The sequence below is a fragment of the Mytilus galloprovincialis genome, chromosome 8 (assembly GCF_965363235.1).
Source record: "Mytilus galloprovincialis chromosome 8, xbMytGall1.hap1.1, whole genome shotgun sequence".
Classification (NCBI taxonomy): domain Eukaryota; kingdom Metazoa; phylum Mollusca; class Bivalvia; order Mytilida; family Mytilidae; genus Mytilus; species Mytilus galloprovincialis.
The window spans coordinates 8,417,681-8,441,047 of record NC_134845.1 but is presented as its reverse complement, the minus strand read 5'-3'; the positions used below and the strand labels follow the sequence as shown (position 1 = coordinate 8,441,047).

Here is a 23,367-nt window from a genome sequence, read left to right as displayed (position 1 = left end):
CAAGCTCTTGAATATCGAATAAGTTGGGAAATATATATCCCATATGCAGGTGAAGTTGGTATATTGCTACTAAGGTGGGGGAAATTTATGATTTCAAAATTAAAATCGTCTCGTTTGTCATAGATTCTGGTACTGAGATGACTGTGTAAGTCAAATTCGAGATATAAGTAAAGTAGTATAATCGTAGTTTACATGTAGATAAACGCGAAAAATAATTGTCCTCTATAAGGAGGTATAATAGTTGTGGTTCTTGCGATCTAAACACCATGATATTGAGAACGCTCTGATAGGTTTATTTATTTTTCATCTTTGTTATCTATCATACGATTGGTTGTAGTTGTGCATGTTTTAAACCGGAAGTCTTATCTATGACTAAAATTCAGTCTGATGACGGAATCATATCCGGACTCCTTTTTTGTCGTTTTTCTCCCAAAATAACTCAATCATAAGAATGGATGACAAATGCGACTATACATGTTACCTATAGGACACAGAGGCATGATGATTGATTTATTGTGGAAGGAAGAGAAGCGACACACAAAATGAGGTCTTCTCGTTTAATAGTATAGATTTATTGTGGAAGGAAGAGAAGCGACACACAAAATGAGGTCTTCTCGTTTAATAGTATAGATTTATTGTGGAAGGAAGAGAAGCGACACACAAAATGAGGTCTTCTCGTTTAATAGTATAGATTTACTAAAAGAAAGAGAAGGCTCCAGAGAGTAACTCGATTGAAAAGTGACAAAACTGTGAAATCAAATAGTTTTTATTTGTCTTCTTTGAATCCACATATTTGGATTTGTTATGAACTATGTCACTAAGGATGTCGGTGATTTCTCATGGCACTATATGATGACACTAAGGATGTCGGTGATTTCTCATGTCACTATATGATGACACTAAGGATGTCGATGATTTCTCTTCCTGCAATGACTGCGATAAACACGAGTCGTTGTCTTTGTTTCAGAAGTACTTATAGGCACACTTGTTGTTAGTTCAGGCGTGGTTGTTGTTTGTTCTGTTGTGGTCGGTGTAGGAATTGGACATCCAGAACCTTTAGGGATGACGTCATTCGCACTACATGCTTTACCAGGTGAGGGACACATTGAGGGTGTATCGCAGGATTGAGTCGGTGGGGGTGAGGCTTAAAACATATTCAAATTATTGATATTTCTGTAATGTGTTCATTAACTTTTTTTGCCACAAGTAATTATGTCATCAATTCATGTGAACAGTATGAAATATTATGTTTTTTTTTGTTTTTTTTTAAATATGTTACAAGTTTTGATCGAACTGAATATTTAATTACATTTCGATGAAGTTTGCATGCATAATAAAAATACACACTTACACATGCCACAGTTGCCTTGGCAGACATCTACACGATACAATCATGTCCTTTGATGTTAAAACAATAAAGCTTTTTCAAAACTGTCAATGAAACTGGCGAATACACAAGGTGATGAGTTATTTTAGTTGGGTATTGTTTGGTCGTCTTAATTTATGAATTGAAACAGAAATGCCTAGATATACTTACAAGGTGATCCTGGAACTGCAAAGTAAAACAATGATCATTTTACAAAGATACAAAAATAACAAGATACCAGGAGTATCACTCAGTCAAACAATGATTATTATACAAAGATAACAAGATACATGTAGTATCACTCAGCCAAACAATATACATTATACAAAGATACAAAGATAACAATAGACCAGGAATATCACTCAGCCACACAATGATCATTATACAAAGATACAAAGATAACAAGATACCCGGAATATCACTCAGCCAAACAACGATCATTATACAAAGATAACAAGATACCAGGAATATCACTCAGCCAAACAACGATCATTATACAAAGATAACAAGATACCAGGAGTATTACTTAGCCAAACAATGATCACAATACAAAGATACAAAGATAACAAGATACCAGGAATGTCACTCAGCCACATAATGATCACAATACAAAGATACAAAGATAACAAGATACCAGGAATGTCACTCAGCCACACATTGATCACAATACAAAGATACAAAGATAACAAGACACCAGGAATATCACTCAGCCAAAAAATGATCATTATACAAAGATACAAAGGAAACAAAATACCAGGAATATCACTCAGCCAAAAAAATGATCATTATACAAAGATACGAAAATAACAAGATACCAGGATTATTACTCAGCCGAACATTGATCATCATACAAAGATAACAAAATACCAGGAATATCACTCAGCCAAAAAATGATCATTATACAAAGATACGAAAATAACAAGATACCAGGATTAGTACTCAGCCGAACATTGATCATTATACAAAGATAACACAATACCAGGAATATCACTCAGCCAAAAAAATGATCATTATACAAAGATACGAAAATAACAAGATACCAGGATTATTACTCAGCCGAACATTGATCATTATACAAAGATAACAAAATACCAGAAATATCACTCAGCCAAAAAATGATCATTATACAAAGATTCAAAAATAACAAGATACCAGGAGTATCACTCAGTCAAACAATGATTATTATACAAAGATAACAAGATACAAGTAGTATCACTTAGCCAAACGATATACATTATACAAAGATACAAAGATAACAAGAGACCAGGAATATCACTCAGCCAAAAAATGATCATTATACAAAGATACAAAAATAACAAGATACCAGGAGTATCACTCAGTCAAACAATGATTATTATACAAAGATAACAAGATAAAAGTAGTATCACTTAGCCAAACAATATACATTATACAAAGATACAAAGATAACAAGATACCAGGAAGATCACTCAGACAAACAATGATCATTATACAAAGATACAAGGATAACAAGATAACAAAATACAAGGAGTATCACTCAGCCAAACAATGTTTATTATACAAAGCTACAAAGATAACAAGATACAAGGATTATCACGCAGCCAAGCAATGAATATATAACAATGTTACAAAGATAACAAGATACCAGGAGAATCACTAAGCCAAACAACGATCGTGAAACAAAGATACAAAGATAACAATATACAAGGAGTATCACTCAGCCAAATATTGATCATTATACAAAGATAACAAGACACCAGGAGTATCACTCAGCCAAACATTGATCATTATACAAAGATACAAATATAACACGACACCCGGATTATTACTCAGCCAAACAATGATCATTATACAAAGATACAAAGATAACAAGATACCAGGAATATCACTCAGCCAAACAACGATCATTATACAAAGATACAAAGAAAACAAAATACCAGGAGTATTACTCTGCCAAACAATGATCACAATACAAAGATAACAAAATACCAGGCTTATCACTCAGCCAAATAATGATTATTATACAAAGATACAAAGATAACAAGATACCAGGAGTATCACTCAGCCAAACAATGATTATTATAGAAAGATACAAAGATAACAAGATACCAGGAGTGATATGAGCTGGTGATCCTTTTCCGACTCTTCAAAATTTTTCCCAAATTTGAGTGAATTATACGGTCTTCAAAGTACCATTTCGATTCCGAACATCTCTGAAGAGCCATTAATTTTCAAAAATATTGTGTTAATTTTTTCACCTTTTGTTTTGGGTAATTCATCTTTTCCACAAGTTTATTGTTTTCTGTTTGGTATTGAATATAATTAAAATTTTGTTACATCTTGTGATCTGTTTATTTGGCAATGTCAGTCGACATCCGTTTTCGTCCTGCTAGTCAAATGCATTTTGTTAAAATATACTTTTTCACTTTCCTAGTCTGTTGGAAATGTTGTGAGTGTTGTATTTGAACTCCTCTACCTAGAAATTTGTTTTGGATTCACACGCGTACGTATAAAAAAAAATATCCAACTCAATCATAGGTTTGAACGTTGTTTTAAATTTAGACTTGTTTATATATAAACACGACGGTTCCATTTGTTGAGCAGTATATGTGTAGCTTTTCGGAGCACCTGATATCATTCAATGGTATGCTTTGTATTTTTCAGTCGTTAGTATTTCTATTTTATGTGTAATGATTATATGTCTGTTTGTCTTTTCTTATTAACCATGGCGTTGTCAGTGTATTTTTGATTAATGAATTTGAATGTCTCTTTGGTATCTTTCACGACTCTCTTTCAAGATATTATGTACACATCTATCCTGGATAAATCTTTTTAAAAGGAGAATCTAAAAATAGAAGTTCAGAGTAGGGCTTAATTGAGAAGTTTGAAAGGAAATAATATATGATGCTAGTGCTTTACACTCATAAATAAAACCAGTTCGTTTAATGAAATAAATGAGGTATCAAAGTGTACTGAAAAGTTATATAAAACAAGCATTGATATTAAGTGTGTTCAGACTTAACATGTATCGCTTTGATTGATGTATCACATCACATTCTTATCTTCAACGGTATTGTTTATAAAACAAAAGAAATTTCAATATACAAAGGATGCATGCTATGTTGTGTTATAGAATGAGCAGATTTTAAATATATAATTCGTAAAACTGTCCTTACCTTTAGCTACCGCATAGACAGTTGGCATTTTACAGACTTCACATATATCTGTAAATTCTCCCGTTTGGTTGGCAAACGTTTTGGCTTCGTCTAAACGATAAAGAACGTTTAGTTATGGAGTGCTAAATGCATTTATTATATACTTAGTAGTAAATACAGATAAATTGTATGTGTAATACAATCATTGACAAGCGTGCTGTATCAGCCACCCATAATGGTATCGATATCAGTACGGTTGCAAAGGTTTATCAAATCCCTAATCTGTATGACGTCATGTCAAACCTATAATCTTTATGACGTCATTTCAAACCTCCTTATCTGTATGACGTCATGTCACATAAAAAACATCTACTTTAGGTATATTTTATATAATAAAGTGTATATGATATGGCTTTTTCAATATTACACACCGTATCAACCCTCAACCATGTCTCGGGTTAATACGGATGCGATATTGAAAAAGCCATATGATATTCTCTATTTATATCATAGTTGTAATCTTGTTATTGATGTCCAAACGAATATCATAGCTAGTTCGGGATTGATTGAAAGTAAAAGACCCCTGTCACTAGTTGAAGAGTAGACGTTAATTCCAGTTATTTTTGAATAATTGGGCATGCGTCTTATTGACGTGGCCTCTTTAATTGTTATCCCTGTGGCGCAATAAAAAAAAACTCGAACGATGTATGTAAAAATGTACATTACGTCTTAACTGCTGATACTTGGTAGGTCGAATCACAAAAAAAGATATTTTGCCGTTATTGACAAAAACATGTATCGAATTGGGTTTGAATGTTTGTATTTATATCCTTAACAAATAAGACATGTTTAGAAATGCCAGAAACATTCTTACAAAGTGTACTGAGTTCATTAGAAAGTTACGACTTACCTCCTATTCCGATTGTAAACATTAAAGGAGCACCTTGGAGATTGTAAAAAATCGGATAACATGAGAAGTCCTCAGAACCCTGTAGTCTAAAAGTATAAATATCAATTTGATTCGCAGCTAAAGATCAATATACACCCATTTCTCTTCCGAAAGATCACTTGCATACCATTTCAATTGATATCATCATTGTGTAAAGGGGTATAATGCTCTTCAATGCTCTTTAACTTTGTACTTGTTTGGCTTTATAAATATTTTGATATGAGCGTCACTGATGAAAATTATGTAGACGAAACGCGCGTCTGGCGTACTAAATTATAATCCGGTTATTCAAATCATTTTTTTCCTTTCACTATTTGACCGAAATATTTAAGTTTAAGTAACTCCCTTCCCTTAGGTGTTTTGTACTCCCTTAAGTGTTTTATAGTGCCTTGAAATATTATTCTGTCGGTCGATCATGCAATTTAATACTCAAACACATATTTTCTATTAAGTTTTTTTTTCTAACATATCTATCCAAGTCAAGAAGTGTTGATGACTTAAATCCCGCACATAAGGAAATCTTCAATAACAAACATTATTCTCTCAAACAATGCATAGTGGTATCATCCAAGGGAAATATTCAATGACAAACATTATTCTCTCAAACAATGCATAGTGGTATCATCAGAGGGAAATATTCAATAACAAACATTATTCTCTCAAACAATACATATAGAATAATAGGTAGTTGAGTTTTTGATACTGACTATATCATGAAGAATATCTAGACGAGCCCGTTAGTGCGAGTTAAGATATTCAACATGATATAGTCAGTATCAAAAACTCAACTACCTATTATTCTGTTTATCGGTAATTATGACGTCAAGCAATGTTATGACGTAACGCAATGTATTGCCTAATATTTTCAGTGTTACAGCCAGTACGTTGATACTCGAAAATATTAGGCAGTAAGATCAAAGGGAAAATATACGTATTACCGATAAATAGTGATATCATCTGAGGGAAATCTTCAATAACAAACATTATTCTCTCCCACAATACATAGTGATATCATCTTAGGAATATACTACTAAAGTAATGAGCATTAAGAAAAAACAATTATATTTTGAGGTTCCAATGATGATACACTAGATTCTGAATTCGACAAGTATTCTCTGTTCGACAGTTATTCCTAATTCGACAATTATTCTTAGTTCTACAATTGATATTTCCATATTGATGCTAGATTTCAAATTCTAAAACAACTACAATTATCAATGAAAAAGAGAGAAAAAAACAAGCCAAGATGAGAAAGCCAGTACTATGCACCAGGGAGAGATGTTTTATGATTCCAAAATCAATTACCTAAATTTAAAACAACACATTTCAATGCAACGTTTCCATAGTTGTATGCAATTTTTAAAAAACTGGCTTAATGAATGGTGATATCCTCAGAAACTAACAATCAACTGGCCCCGGTATCGACACATTTGATGATTATTTTATTTTTTTTCTGTTTTCAGAATTTTCAGGATTGAGTAAGTCTTTTATTTATATTAAAGAACTGTAATTAATAACATACCGGACAACAAGGAAGCGTTCTGTTATTTGATGACACAGCCATGTCATTCCGACGTTAGTTGTATATGTTTGGCAATCAGTGTTAAACTGCAAATAATCAAGATGAGTACCAAACGAAATAATTGAAAATGATTGGTTCGACCATGGACTTGGAAAGGTACATGGAAATTCCGTCACAGCTGAAATGAAGAAAGAATTATCAAACGCAATGTGAGTGTAAAGAAAGTATCTGAATACAAAATATTATGTGTATTATCTATCTTCACTAGGAACATAATCATGCTAATAGTAAGAATATGGACATCATATTATTGGATTCGGCAATAGACATTATCAAGAAAACTCCAACATAGCTGTATCCAAATGCAGCTTATTAGAGAAATAGGTGAAATAAAATATACAAACAAGGTAATCTTAATTTTACAGAATATTTTCGATCTTGTTTAATATGAAGTTAATAAAAGTGTTATTCCAACAACTCCAGATAACTTATATGATCCAAGTATAAAATTGTCTAATCTGTCAAATTTCGATTTCAGTATTAACAGCTAATACGAAAATCTTTAGATCACTCTAGAAGAAAAACTTTTGATGTTTATCTAAGCTTTCTATAAAATTGAATTCTACGTAGAAGTTAAAGGCAGAGTTTGGGGGTGGGAGGATTAAACCCGTTTCTTCGGATCCAAGTTTTTTTTTATCGTATTAACATTTAAACAGCCCCTCTATATTTCCTTCTGAACCCATATTTTTCTAAACTAACATCAATACATTTTTGGCAATAATTGACCCGTCTTCGCCCTCAATTCCGAAAAACATTTTGTTTTGCTATCTACTTCATTATAAACGTGTTTTAAAATTCTGTCATATCCCTTACACACCGTTCTGATGTCAAAAAAATCAAAACATTCAAAACAATCAACAAGATTCTGAAACCAATATCGGAATTCTCAGTAACGTTTGACTTACACTAATAGCTAAATATTGTCTATTTATATTAATTTTATTTAAAAATAAATTCAAAACGTTCAACATTTGTTTTCAGTTAAACACATTGTATTTAATACTGTTCTTTACCAGGAACGTACTCATGATAATAATTAGAATATGGATATTATAAGTTATATGGTTCGCTACTGACCCCATACGGATGCATAGAGGGTTAGTAAAATCCATAGGGGGTGAGGCCGGAGGCCGAGTCCCCTATGAATTTTATTCACCCTCTATGGATCCGTAGGGGGTCAGTAGTTAACCGTATAACGAATTTATCGGACGCTGGACTTTTTCTGCGGCGTTTTGTTGAAAAATAAACAATGAAACACAACAACGGTAATAGATGACGTCGCAATTAACGCGTCATGAACCCCATATGAAACTTACTAACCCAATACGGTCTCATAGGGGGTCACCACGTGACGGCATTTAACCAATCACAACGTGATAATTCTTCTGTGGTCCGATAAAATGATATTGTATTCGGCAATAGACATGATAATGATAAGAATATGGAAATAATGATATTGTATTCGGCAATAGACATGATAATGATAAGAATATGGATATAATGATATTGTATTCGGTAACGGACCTGATAATGATAAGAATATGGACATAATGATATTGTATTCGGCAATAGACATGATAATGATAAGAATATAGATATAATGATATTGTATTCGGCAATAGACTTGATAATGATAAGAATATGGACATAATGATATTGTATTCGGCAACAGACATGATAATAAAAAGAATATGGATATAATGAAATTGTATTCAGCAATATACATGATGTTAATAAGAATATAGATATAATGATTTTGTATTCGTCAATAGACATGATGTAAATAAGAATATAGATATAATGATATTGTATTCGGCAATAGACATGACGTTAGTAAGAATATGGATATAAAGATTTTTTATTCGGCAATATACATGATAATGATAAGAAAAAAGAAAAATCACAAAAATATTGAACTCCGAGGAAATTTCAAAAAAAGGAAAGTCCCCAATTAAATGGCAAAATCAAAGTTCAAACACATCAAACGAATGGATAACAACTGTCATATTTCTGACTTGTACAGGCATTTTCTTATGTAGAAAATGATGGATTGAACCTGGTTTTATAGCTAGCTTAATCTCTCACTTGTATGACAGTCGCATCAAATTCCATTATATTGTCAACGATGCGTGAACAATACAATATGGACATAATGATTTTGTATTCGGCAATAGACATGACAGTAATAAAAATATGGACATAAGGATATTGTATTCGGCAATAGACATGATGAAAAAAATCTCAACTCCAACAGAGCTGTATCCAAAAGCAGTTTGTCAGAGAAATTAACAAAATAGGTAAGAAAAGTATACATACAAATATGATCAGATAATAATTCTACTCTTAACCTTAATTGTACAGAATATTTTCAATATAGTATAATATTTAGTTAATAAAAGTGTTAATCCCACAACTCCAGATAACTTAAGTGTTCTATGTATAAAATTTTCAAATCTGTCAAATTTCAATTTCAGTATATGCAGCTATCCCGAAAACCATAAGAACACCGTAGACAAAAAACTTCGAGAAAACATTTAAAAGGAGACTTCTAGAATACGAAATACAATTACAATATCCCGTTTCTTCGGATCGAGTTATTTGCATTTTGTTAACATTTAAACAGACCCTCTATATTTCCTTCTGAACCAACTCATATTATTTTCTAAACACCCATCAATTTATTTTTGTTCCGCAATGTCGAATACCACTTGTTGCCCGAAGCATTAAGTGACACAATCTTCAATTCTGAAAAGTCCATGTAGTTTTGTAATTTACTTTATTATAATTCTGTCACATCCTTTACTCACCGTTCTGATGTAAAAAAAAAAAAATCAAAGCATTCAAAATAGTTTCAAAACAATCAACAACAAACAATTATTTTACCTGACAAATCTTAGTAACGTTTTACTTATACTGACTGCAAACTATAGGATAGTTATATTAATTTTGTTTGAAAATAAATTCGAAACGTTAAACATTAGTTTTTAGTAAAACACATTATTTTAAGTAAACTAAAAGGCACAAATGCTTTCAGTACCAAAATTCTAATAAAATTTTTGTATTTCTATTACTTTTTTTAACATACACGTCTAATTATAAACTACAGAAAAGGAAGAAAGAATATCAAAGTAATATGTTACATGCTGTAACTAATTAGAAATACCTCCAACAGTTAAATAAAACAAATATTCATGAAAAATGCAAGGTTTATGAAATTCTATAATGTAATCAATCGCAGGAGGACCGCCTATATGATACTTGAAATTCCTTATAATATACTTTTCATTTGAATTATCATCAATGAAATAAAATTTTAAATAAAACAAATTAGGATATGTTAGTAAAACAACAATTCTGAATGAAATGCTTATTAATCAATCAAACGCTATTGCTTGGACTGAATTGAACTTCAAAAAGCATTTGTTTTAAAAATAAATTTTAGATCTAAAATACTTCTTTTCCTGGCTGATAAAAACAAAATGAAATATAACAAAGAAAGCTTCAAAAACAGCTGTTCATGACTAAACGTATCTGCGAACGATAAATTGTTATCTCTTTTTAAGAGGGTGGAAAAGGGTTATTTTCGTGCAACGTGTTTTTCCATTTTTATATCACGTGCAGCCGTGAAAAAGGTTCGTTATTCACCGTGTTTCGGGAAAAAGATCAACGTTCAAGAAATTTTTAATTGTTCGTCCATCGTGAAATGGCAATTTTATTTCGCGTTCTGCCGTGCAGATATCCCCCTTTACGCCCCTCTTCTAACACTAAAATGGAATTAAAAACCTGACACTCCAGTCAAACGCACATGAAAACACTTGGATGAAAGTGAATTCCGCACAGGTGTACAGGTGTAGCCAATCGAAGGACACATATTAAAAATATATTCCCAGACATGAGAAGACCGTTCCTAATAAATAGATGATAAATAAAGGCAACAGTAGTATACCGCTGTTCAAACTCATAAATCCATGGACAAAAAACAAAATCGGGTTAACAAACTAAAACTGACGGAAACGCATAAATATAAGAGGAGAACAACGACACAACACTACAATGTAACTAACACACACAGAAACGGACCAAGCATCAGACAAAATCCCACGAGAATAACAAATATAACATCAAAACCAAATACATGAATTTGGGATAGACAAGTACCGTGACACGTCTTATCGCAATGTCAATTTACACTCAAAAATAAGAGAAAACAAACGACGCAACGTTAAATTGTAACACACACAGAAACGAACTATAATATAACAATGGCCATATTCCTGACTTGGTACAAGACATTTTTAAAGGAAAAAATGGTGGGTGGAACCTGGTTTTGTGGCATGCCAAACCTCGCACTTTAATGGCAATGTTAAATATTACATAGAAATGATAAAATTCATATCACTCAATCTTTTTTCAATGTCTCACAATTGTAGTCAATAACAAAATTTGCATTTATATGCTACATACAATCAAACTCAACATATATTGCAGGATTAAATTTTGAATTTGCAAAAACAAGGCAAAATAAGGTACGAAGTTGAACACAATTAAGGACCAATAATTCCTAAAAGCTTTGTCAAAGACAGGTCAGGTGATATATTCCTCAGGTAGATCAGCCTTAAGATTTTAACAAACTTTCTAAAAGTTTTGTCAAATACAGCTTAGATAAAAGTCAAGTATGGCAAGCCGTTCTCGTCAAAACTATGTTTAAACCTTTTTTTCGAAAAAAATACACACTGAGTTTAAAAACCTAAAATAACACACTGAGATTAAAAAAAATACAGTGAGAATTCAAATTTACACACTGAGATTTAAAAAAAATACACTGAGAATTCAAAATTACACACTGAGAATTTAAAAAGACACACTGAGATGAAATAAATTGAAAAACACACACTGAGAATTGTTAATTACACACTGAGATTAATATGCAAATTACTAATGAATATTTATGAGATGAATAATTCAACAGATTAAAATCTTGATCTCAAGAACTCTTGTCATAATGAAATGCGATTCCTTCAACCAACATTCGTAATAAATTTCAAGACTTAATCCCGCTAACATGTTTAACCCAGCCACATTATTTATGTATGTGCCTGTCCCAAATCTGGAGCCTGTAATTCAGTGGTTGTCGTTTTTTTATGTGTTACATATTTGTTTTTCGTTAATTTTTTTTACATAAATAAGGCCGTTAGTTTTCTCGTTTGAATTGTTTTACATTGTCTTATCGGGGCCTTTTATAGCTGACTATTCGGCATGGGCTTTGCTCATTGTTGAAGGCCGTACGGTGACCTATAGTTGTTAATGTCTGTGTCATTTTGGTCTTTTGTGGATAGTTGTCTCATTGGCAATCATACCACATCTTCTTTTTTATATTAACATCTCTCATATTCATAAGTTTGTTGCCTATATTTCAGATCATTACTACCAGTATATCGGGATTTTTTTTTACTTAAAACCGTTTAAGCATGGGTCCCTTTTCAAAAGTCTTCCAACTGTTACCCTGATTTTGCAAGGTAATCTTTTATATTTTTGGTACGTTTATATGCTATAATAAACACTTGAGTAAACATTTCACTGCATTCTTTGGTTTTTTTTGCAGATTGTTCCAATGTTTTCTTATAATTTTAATAAAGTTTTTCACCATTTGATATATTTTGTAATAAGAGTAAGAGGTGTTTTTCTTGTTCTTGTATTTCTAAAGGTTTTTTTTATAAATAATTTTATAATTATTCCAAGTCAGGAATATGACATTCGTTTCTGATGCGTTTTGTTATTTGATTTTTCCATGTGATTATGGACTTTCCGAATTGATTTTCCTCTGAGTTCAGTATTTTTGTGATGTTACTATTTTTTGGAATCAAATCGAAGGACTAACGAGTTCTGTCCCCTAGTTGTTTTAAGCTTGTAATAGATTCAGATTAAATATGCTAATTAGATATGTGCGCAAACAAAGTGTGCACAAATCTCAGTGTGTAATTTTAAATTCTCAGTGTGCAATTTCAAATTCTCAGTGTGTGTTTTCAGTTTATTTATTCTCAGTGTGTCTTTTTGAAATCTCAGTGTGTAATTTTCAATTCTCAGTGTGTAATTTTCAATTCTCAATGTAATTTTCAATTCTCAGTGTGTGTTTTTCATTTTTGTAATCTCAGTGCGTCTTTATGAAATCTCAGTGTGTTTTTTTAATTCTCAGTGTGTATTTTTTGATTCTCAGTGTGTAATTGTAATTCTCAGTGTGTAAATTGTTCGAAAAATGGTTTAAACATAGTTTTGACGAGAATGGCTTGCCATAGTCAAGCTCATAGTTTTATCATTACCAGATAGAAAAATCTTACCTGCAGAAACAGCAAAAAAGAAGAACGAAAAATAAATCATACTTTGACTGTAATTATAATCTGTTCTATACGACATGTGTCTCTCAAATCTCTCAATTAAAGATACGATTTCTACTTGTTTTATGTAGTAATCATATTGTGCAGATGTGACGATATACCAAGTCGTTTACGACTTCCTACGCAATAAAGTATAAATGATGCGTAAAAGTACTTTTGGGAGTTTTTTTTTAATTTAATGTATGTGTCAAAAACCTATAATCAACTTCTGAAACTGAATACAGTATTTGTTGTCTAAGATTTGGTTGTCAATCACAATTGTAATTATTCACTTTGTGGAAAGAAGAAACGCGAGATGTAAAATTCACATCTTTAAAAAAAAATTAGATAAATCCACAAATACCCGAAACATTTGAGTTAAACAATAGATAAACATTTCAATGAAGGATACCGTAAGTTTAAAATTAAACCAGTTTGTGTTTTCAGAGACATCAGTGGTAGAAAGTTGTTGAATATGATTTGTATCAAAAGTAAAACGTATCAGCTCTTTCAAGTGTAGTGTGTATTAGGATTGTTCATTTTAAAATACTTTGACCAGGGACATTCATGAGAGATAATTTTGTCAAAAATCTTAACTTGCGCAGTTGAAATTGTCCCTTGATGGTTTTTTGACGTTTTGATTATGATTTATACAAACAATAACACAATATAGTTTACAAACATGTATATAGCAAACTATATCATAAGATATTGAAGGAGTAGTTTATAAGATCAATTTATAGTCGTTGAATTTAGTATCATGTAAATACATTGCAGTTGTTATATACAAGAAGTACAAGTGATACAATACTCAACACTACCAAAAGATTAGCAGTATAATGAACAATTAACACATTAAGATAATACTCCTTAAGATCTAATGTATTTTCATACATCATACTTCTGTTGGTTCACATGTATTCATGCGTTAACAATTTTGGGAAATTTCGTTGTGAAAGATCATCCACGAATTGATTTTTTTACGAAGGAGGCATTTTATACAGGTCTATACACAGACTCTGCTAAATCAACGAAATTAAATATTCAGGTAAGTTAGTACCTTTCAAATTATTTTAACCCATTGAATGAAAGAAATTATACTAAGATAATCATTATTTGTATCTATAAATTGTGAATTATAATTTTTACGACTACGTGACAAGAAGTGACTGACAGAAATAAAATCAGGAAAAACGATACTATTTCATTGATTATGAGTTGCTCCTCCCCAATCCATATGCTACATCTTAGACAGCATATGTTATAGTCAGTCTTCTACTTTTATCTGGTTTAATATTTAATGTACTGAAACAATATCAATTTTTGTTATCAACATAACAAATAGTAGCTACTGCATATATGTTCTTTTGTTTGTTGCTACATCGAGATTGTCGATGAATTCGCGTGTATTTAATTTTGAGAACGACAAATAAAAACAAAGTTCATAAATATAAGAAAAATCAGTCAAGTATGCTTTTGGGCATTCCTCAATGTTCCTTGTTATCTTCGATTGATTTGAATTGATCATTGATTTTGTTTAAACAATTTCACATTCAGGAAAGTTTATGTCCGATAAACATGAATGTACAGTCGTATTTTAATGTGAGGTGTAGTTCTGTTTGATAGGAACGCGAGCTGCAATTGGCGAAGGGATTTTGCAAAACTATTACAGTGGTTCAGCATCGTCAATTTGTTCTTTTCGATGATTGTAATACTGTGTATACTCCAATGCAGCCGCAATGTTTAAAAACGATTTTGAGATTCATATCATTAAACGTAAAGTAACATAAAAACCGATCTCCTAGGAATATTCTTTACAGAAAGTCCCAGAGAAAATGATAAAATCAAAATCTCAAACGCATCGAATGAACGGATACCAACTTAATACAGGCATATTTTTAATGTAGAGAATTTTGGATTGAATCTGATTTTATAGTAATTACATCACTTATAATCTCATGAAGGAGAGATACAAAAAATCTTTTTTTCAAAGAATAACATTAACGGTACCAATTAGTATGCGCCAAGTGGGCATTGGGACAATTGACGTCTTTTCAGTGATTCATGTGGCAAAAATGTAAAAAATCCCCAATCTAATAAAACTATAGAAGAGCTGATCAAAAAGTAAAATCACAAAAATACTGAACTCAGAGGAAAATCAATTCGGAAAGTCCATAATCACATGGCAAAATCAAATAACAAAACGCATCAAAAACAAATGGACAAGAACTGTCATATTCCTGACTTGGTACAGGCATTTTCAAATGTAGAAAATGGTGGATTGAACCTGGTTTTATAGCTAGCTAAACCTCTCACTTGTATGACAGTCGCATCAAATTCCATTATATAGTCACCGATGCGTGAACAAAACAAACAGACATAATAGGTAAAAATGTCAAAAATAGGGGTACAGCAGTCAACATTGTGTTATCATCTTAATCACTATAAAAACAACAAATGTAACGAAGAAGCACAAAAAGGCATACATCAAATTAACATCCTCATTTTGATTATATTATACGATTATATTTGTCTATGTAAAATGCACCCATCAAGGAAGGAGGGTATGGGTACTGGTGTAAAATTGCGCGTTTGAAATTCGCACAGGTAGACATGAAATAATTTTGTCGTTCAAAGTATGACGGGATGCATAAATACAGTCACGCAAAATAGATATAACAAACACTGACTTAGCAGTTAAAGTAATAATAATAAATAAAATAATAGTGTGGTTCAAAGTATGACGTGATACATAAGTACAGAGTCAAAACAAAAAGAATCAAAGGTATAACTAACATCTCAATCATGATTTTCCTATAATAATTAAAGTGTTGTCAGCCCTAAACGATAGGTTTTCATCAAATCAACATATTTCAAATATTAAATTATGTTTATTGTTTGTTATTTGTGTAGGTGTGAAGATTTACCAAGAAGAACATTTATAAGTTAATGTTAACGATGCACGATCATTAATAATGCATAATAAAATTGAGAAAAGAAATGGGGAATGTGCCAAACAGACAACAAACCGACCATAGAAGAGACAACAGCAGAAGGTCACCAACAGGTCTTCAATTCAACGAGAAATTCTCGCACCCGGAGGCGTCCTTTAGCTGGCCCCTAAACAAATATAAACTGGTTCAGTGATAAAGAACACCATACTAAACTCCAAATTGTACACAAGAAACTAAAAATTAAAATGATAAATATGGATACATTATTATTCGTGGAATACCAAATTTCGTTATTCCTTTCTTCATTCCAGTGTCTTAGACATCAGTTGATGTTTGTGAAGATGTAAAATTGGCCAAGATGTGACATTAAAAATTATTACATACGCTGCAAATTTATTAATTATGAATAACACCTCTTCATTCCCTAGTCAACAGATGTTACAGTAAAGCTGTTACGTGTGTACACTCACGTGTACTGTGTATATCTTACTGTGATAATGTCGTTATCCTTACCATCATTACCATAATAGATAATGAAATACAAATGTTATAGATTTTAACATTAGCAAACATTCTTATGGTAATAAACTTAATCATATCATTAGTTTGACAAATTGATAATTTGTTATAGGTGTTTTGTTTGTTTTCTTTTTTGCATGAAATAAATTTCTTTCATACATGGATACCCCATATCTTTCCTTTTCTATAGAAGTAAATATGAAAAGACCAGATCTAACCAAAACATGGTCTTACCAAACAAAATCCAGACTTATGTGATAAAGAGGGACGAAATATACCAGAGGGACATCAAACTCATAAATCGAAAATGAACTGACAATGCCATGGTTAAAAATGAAAAAGACAAACTGACAAACAATAGTACACATGACACAAAATAGAAAACAATAGAATAAGCAACACGAATCCCACTAAAAGCTATGGGTCATCTCTGTTGCTCCACATGTGACACCCGTCGTTTTGCTTATGTAATAACAAATCCGGTAAATAGTCTTATTCGGTACGTCACATTAATGAAAGGGAAGGGGACTGTAGCTACGACGTTAGGAACAAATACAATATCCTGCCTGATATGTTTTTGAATTGAATTATTATCATAGAATTACTACTTTATTGTTCAAGACAATCTTTGACTCAATATTTTTGCACATTTTAGGTATGTCATTATTTCAAGCGTTTCTTAAAAAGCCTAATCTTACAGGCCTTTTAAAATTTGATTAAAATTTACAAAATGTCTGTCTTAAGAAAATGCCTATAGTCTTGTTTACTAATTTGATATGCATACATGCGCATCAACGGCTCTGGGTGGATGTGAAAATGTCGGTACCACCCACAATGTTGTAGTTACAAAACATTTCATTTCATTATTATAAAATTAGAAATGTTATTTCCAATGCATTTTAACAATAAAATATAAAACACGAGAATACATCAATGATACCATAACAATATCAACTGTTTACAGTAAACAAGTATGGCGACCCGGGAAAATTTGAAGAAGCTATCTATCGACAATCTCCGCAAACTAGCTACATATCTGAATATAAACACCACTTTAGAAAAAAAGATGATCTCGTAGGCACATTATTGGTCCACAATGTCGCTGAAACTGGTTTAACTCCTCTTATAACCGTCTCTGAAGCTACAAACATAGGTCCAGGAGCTAGCGGGAATCTATCCCTGTTTCTGTCAGTACACTTTTCGCCTCTGCTACCTACTTTTTTTTAGAGTACCCCAAAGCCATCCTTTGCCACAATATAAAGTTTTATGATCCTGAGACCAAGAGATAATGGTGGTAGTGTCAATAAATTCAAAGGACTTCACAGATCTGTGCATTTTGATGCATGGGATAACCATGAACATTTGTTTTCCAAGGATAAGATTAAAAAAAAAAGAATTGAATATTTGATCTGTGGAAAAATGAAGTACCTTTCTCCTTCCATCATAAGCGTATGTGCATCTAATAAAAACAAAGAGATGTTGTGTCATTGCATATGTATGAGACTATCCAATTAAGATCAAATGAAGTGAAATTAATTAGAAATATATTGACAACTATAATTTTTCAAATTTGGGAAAACTCATACCGTTCAGTCAGCTATAAAAGGCCCCGACATGAAAAGATAAAAAAAACATGAGAAAACTAAAAAAAATTATGAGCGACATGAACTAACATCGACCACTGAAATACATACTCCCGACTTTGAACAGGTACATTAAAATATGTGGTAGGATTTAGTCACCCCCTTACCCAGGACATTGCTGCCTTGCATAAAGCAGATCTGACACATCTATAAGTTATTAAATCAACATATGGTGGATTTTAACCAATGTTATATGAATGAAAATTTAGTTTAAAATATAACAGATAAATGAGTTTTGTTTCTGTTGTGAATAGATCCATGCAATTTTTTAAATATAGCAATCTTGTCTCAAATTGATATAAATGTACATATATCCAATCAAAGAACTTTGAATAATAATTTAAAAACAACACAATATTAGATATGTCATGATATGATCTGTAATCTTATAATACTGTTGCTACTAAGAAAAACAAATACTTCAATTATATTTCTTACTTTTCTTACAGATTGATGAAGTAACATTTACATATTAATCTAATTTAAATGTTTCTGCCTGGCATCTATGAAGAAGCAGCGCTATCAAGTTAATGTGTGTGTTACTGTTTCACCTGACCAGAAAACTATAACAATTGATTTTGCCTATTGTCAGTGTCCTATTGAGTATGTGAAATTTATGTTATCATTTTTCCTTGTCGTAATGTGTCATACTTCTTAATTCTATAATAGGTTAAAAGACCTACTAACAGTAGATGGGATGCAATAAAAAAATATACATGCAGTTAGGCATTGAAATCTAGTTGCACCTGGAAAATGTGCACCGTATTATCCTACCTGTTTTCCTCCAGAAATGGACTTTAATTTATAATTGACTCCTTGAATCATTGAGACTGCTAAGCCTGTCTTTATAATAAATTATATGAATATACCAATATTAAGATTAATTCAAATTAACCAATAAACACTTTTTTAAGCTTAGCCCAGTCATGCAGTCATATTGGTGGATTACTGATTGCATTCTCAAACAGCCCCTCTAGTAAGCAGCAACAGGAGGATAAGAGCTGCTCATCATTGCCGTGCCGGTGGAAGGTCCCTAGAACAGTCAACCAGAAGGCTCAACCACTTAATTGTCTTGATTTATCAAGACCAAAGATAAAGAACTATAAACCGGAAAAGATCACCACCAGTATAGCAACTTTTGACCCACAGAACTCCTGATATCAATAGAGCACTAGATTATCTGACAGAGCTTAAATCAGTATTTCCCAACAGTGGTAAGGATGAGGCAATAAGACTTTGTTATAAAATTTTGAAAAGAAGCTGTTTACTTAATTTTGCAGACTATCAATTAAACCACTCAATTTTCGTTTTTAACAAATTAAATACAGACAACTTATTACATTTATATGTACACACTATGGGACTCTTTTTCTTTAATAAAGCAAGAAACACAGTATGAATGAGGTTTTAAAACTGTTTTAAACATAAATAGATGTATATATTAATAACAAAGTGTAAATGACTAGATCATAAAAGATACTCATTCAATAATCATAATAAATTAGAATTTTTGACACACAACATGTACATACTAGTTTCAAACTTTTTAACTTTATTGTATCTATTCATAATTATTGTTAATTGTTAATTTTCATTTTGTACTTTTTCTCATCAATAGATTTGTAATTTTCACTCCAAAATGTAACAATCTTATAGAGCCGTAATAATTTTGTCTACATGTATAATTATGATAACACAATTTCTTATTTAAACAGAAAAAATAACCCATTTGCTGTGGCCTTCACATGTTATGTACCTACAATGTCATAACAACATGCAGAGAAACACTATTGGAATAAAACAAGCAATATGGAGAGTTGTCTCATTGGCACCTACACCACATCTTCCTATATCTAAATAGATGAAAATATTGCACTTTTAACTATGACAAAAGAAGATAATCTACCAATTTATTTTAAATGTCTGTGTAGCCTTTGGAACATCCCGGATATGGTCATAGAAGCAATGGTTGTTGAGGAGGTCGCTACAACAGAGTCTCCACTTCTGCTCGCTATGAAAAAAAATGGTGTTTACTTCAGACAATAGTAAGCGTTTTAAATAACAACAAAATCAAGTTATAAATAAGTCTAATTTTTAGCATTGAAAAAAAAATATTCTTAAGGTATTATTTTTATCTATGGATTATCCCTCTTTGATCGTGATAAGCACCATTTATAAATTTCCAGCGTATAAAGTTTTTTTACACAATCATAATTCTGTTACTTTATTTCAAATTTTTATTTTCAGTTCCACCAATTGAGATAAGCATGGAATTAGTAACATTTATGGAAAAGGAAACTTCTGACCACAAACAAAACCAAATGTGGAAAGACCTTCACATAGGACGTAACACAAGCAGTATGTTTGGTGATGTTCTAAGATGGAATTCCTCACAAGAGTATCTGGTGAAACAGATTTTAGATAGAGGTAGCTTGGATAGGTACACTTCTACTTTCATTTTATTCATATTAAATAATGGAAATAAAATGCTTATCTGTACTTCATATAAGACAAAACTTAAATTTAAAAAAAAAACCGAGAAAATAAAATATACTGTTTGATGCTGCATTTTCTAACAATGAAAGTGAGGTTAATGCTTTTATGTAAACACAGAAAGTCACTGATGCATGAACTATGTTTATGCTTTATCATTCTCTTATTTAGCATTGTTTTATAGTTTTGGTTTTAATGAGCCTTCAAGTTAAACATTCATGCACTATATTTTGTAGTTGAATCAATGAAATAGATAATTTACTGTAATTTATAGTTAACTGCATGTATTTACACTCAAAAGGAGTTGGCAAACACCACATAAGTATGTCATTTCGGGCTTAATACATACCTTAAGGTACCAATCTTGTATTACAACTCCAGTTTCTGGTGCATGTCAAAACATGGAAGGATATAAAATAGTCCATTTGTTCTGAATTTTTTCTGGACTCAATTTTTTTCTGTTCGATTATAGGTTTATGCTGACTTGAAACATATATATAGATTCCAAACAAATCTTGCAAGTTTTTTTGGGATATCAATCCAAGGAAAGTGGAAGGATATCATGTTTACTGGAAGTGGCGCGACCTATTAAAAACAGCAAACAGAAAGTAGAAAAAAAATGTTTTGACTTCAGGGTTACGTCACGTTTTATTCTTTGTGGCATGACCCCCTTTTTTTCGATTAAATCACAATTTCACATTAGTACATACATGTATATGAAATGAACATGAATTTTTTTTTCTATGTAGCATTTTTTTTTTTATTATTTTAAAAGATCAGCTGTTTTGCATGTAAGCCTATGGAGCAGTCTATTACAAGACTGCAACCTTAAGCTAATGAAATGTTTGTAACACTGATAAATTCTATAAATAAATCCTTTCATTACCATAGTATGATGCTACTGATAGGTAACATTAAATATAGCCACAATTTACTTTTCCTTATTCGTATCTTATTCCTACAGGTATCATCAATTACTAAAGGTCAAGCTTTGGGGTGATGATATGGAGGACCGGGCAAGACAGTAATATATAACTTTCCAGAAAGCATTAAAGGGAGATTTACAGTGTTACCCACTGGGCTCACCCTTACCTACATATGTGAAATTACTGATAGGAAGGTTTTAGACGGTACAGAAACTGGGTTACTAGAGATTAAATGTCCCTTTTCATGTTTTACATTTTAAACCTGAATGCTGCTGATTTTTATTTAGAATGGGGACCAACAGGACCACAATTGAAGAGAAATCAGAAGTGTCATGCCAAAGTGCTAGGAGAGATAGTAGTAATGGGTCTACCATGGTGTGATTTTGTTGTATGGTATCAAAAATAACATTTTTATTGAGGGAACCTGTTTTGATAAAGCTTTTTGTAATGATCATAATGATATGTTGCCAAAACTGCTTGATTTTTATATGCAATGTATTTATTCAAAAATTTGTGAATGAGATGAAATGTAATGTTCAAACTCTGATTAAATACTTTTTCTCAACAGTTAAACACATATTTATTATCAACAGCAAGCTCAAGGTTAAGTGTCACAAGGCCACTCAAAATTATTCACTTCTAACCTTTCAGCATTTCAAAATTTAGTTTGTAATATTATCATGTCAAAATTTAAGTATGATATTTTTAAATATTTTCATCACAAACATGATTTAAAGATTTAAAGATTTACAATTAATACATATATTAAACATCACAATGCTCAGGTTAAAAATAATACCTATTTATGCTTTCAAAGTTCACATTCAGTTTAATACATGTTGATTTAAATCAGAAAAATAAATAATAATTTAATGTTAATTATTTAAAAAGTATTATTGTGCTATTGATGACAATTTTTTCTTGTTTTAAAGATTTTGCAGTATAATAGACTGAATTTTACCTGGCAAGATTTTAGAAGGTAAACAGGGGAAAAACCTTGCGATTTGTACAGCAGATTTGAATGAAAGATCATCTATATTATCTTGAACTAATAGAACATCTAGATTTGTCAACCACCAACATGTCTTGGTACTAAGTGGTGCAATTGACAATGGTAGGACTCCCTCTACAATATGGAAGTTTTTAACACGTTCAATACTTCTTTCAGCATGAAAGCAAAGTTGTGCTATTTCCTATGTCTGAAATACTTCCGCTGTTGAAAATTGGTTCTTTATACCTCTGAATGGTGGAATATTATTAAAAGCGCACTGACGTTTTGCTACAAAAGCACTGATGGTAAATCCTTTATCAGCCATAACACTATCACCAAGCTCTAGTAGATCAAGAATACCACAGATGGGGTGATGTCAACTAGAAATATACAGCATTATGGTATTTGTAGCTTGAATGTGTTAAACTCTGGTTTAAAA

At 31.5% G+C, this 23,367-nt stretch overlaps 1 protein-coding gene and 1 pseudogene across 1 annotated transcript; one reads left to right on the top strand and one right to left on the bottom strand.

Moving 5' to 3' along the window:
• Nucleotides 1–778: 778 nt before the first annotated feature.
• LOC143043098 (uncharacterized) lies at nucleotides 779–7,136 on the bottom strand. The gene is made up of 5 exons (XM_076215565.1): nucleotides 6,972–7,136; nucleotides 5,411–5,496; nucleotides 4,522–4,611; nucleotides 1,538–1,552; nucleotides 779–1,144 (listed from the first exon to the last, which is right to left on the bottom strand). The coding sequence occupies exons 1-5, from the start codon at nucleotides 7,016–7,018 to the stop codon at nucleotides 900–902; spliced, it is 483 nt and encodes a 160-aa protein (XP_076071680.1). The 5' UTR covers nucleotides 7,019–7,136; the 3' UTR covers nucleotides 779–899.
• A 10,712-nt stretch (nucleotides 7,137–17,848) lies between these two features.
• LOC143042955 (uncharacterized) lies at nucleotides 17,849–23,110 on the top strand (annotated as a pseudogene).
• The last annotated feature ends 257 nt before the right edge of the window (nucleotides 23,111–23,367 follow it).

Bases quoted from the DNA above. Each gene is read 5' to 3' on its own strand.
- LOC143043098 (XM_076215565.1), bottom strand. From the start codon at position 7,018: ATGACATGGCTGTGTCATCAAATAACAGAACGCTTCCTTGTTGTCCG. The intron at 5,497-6,971 runs GTATGTTATTAA...TTATACTTTTAG, and splicing joins GAACGCTTCCTTGTTGTCCG to ACTACAGGGTTCTGAGGACT. The intron at 4,612-5,410 runs GTAAGTCGTAAC...TTTATCGTTTAG, and splicing joins GTTTACAATCGGAATAGGAG to ACGAAGCCAAAACGTTTGCC.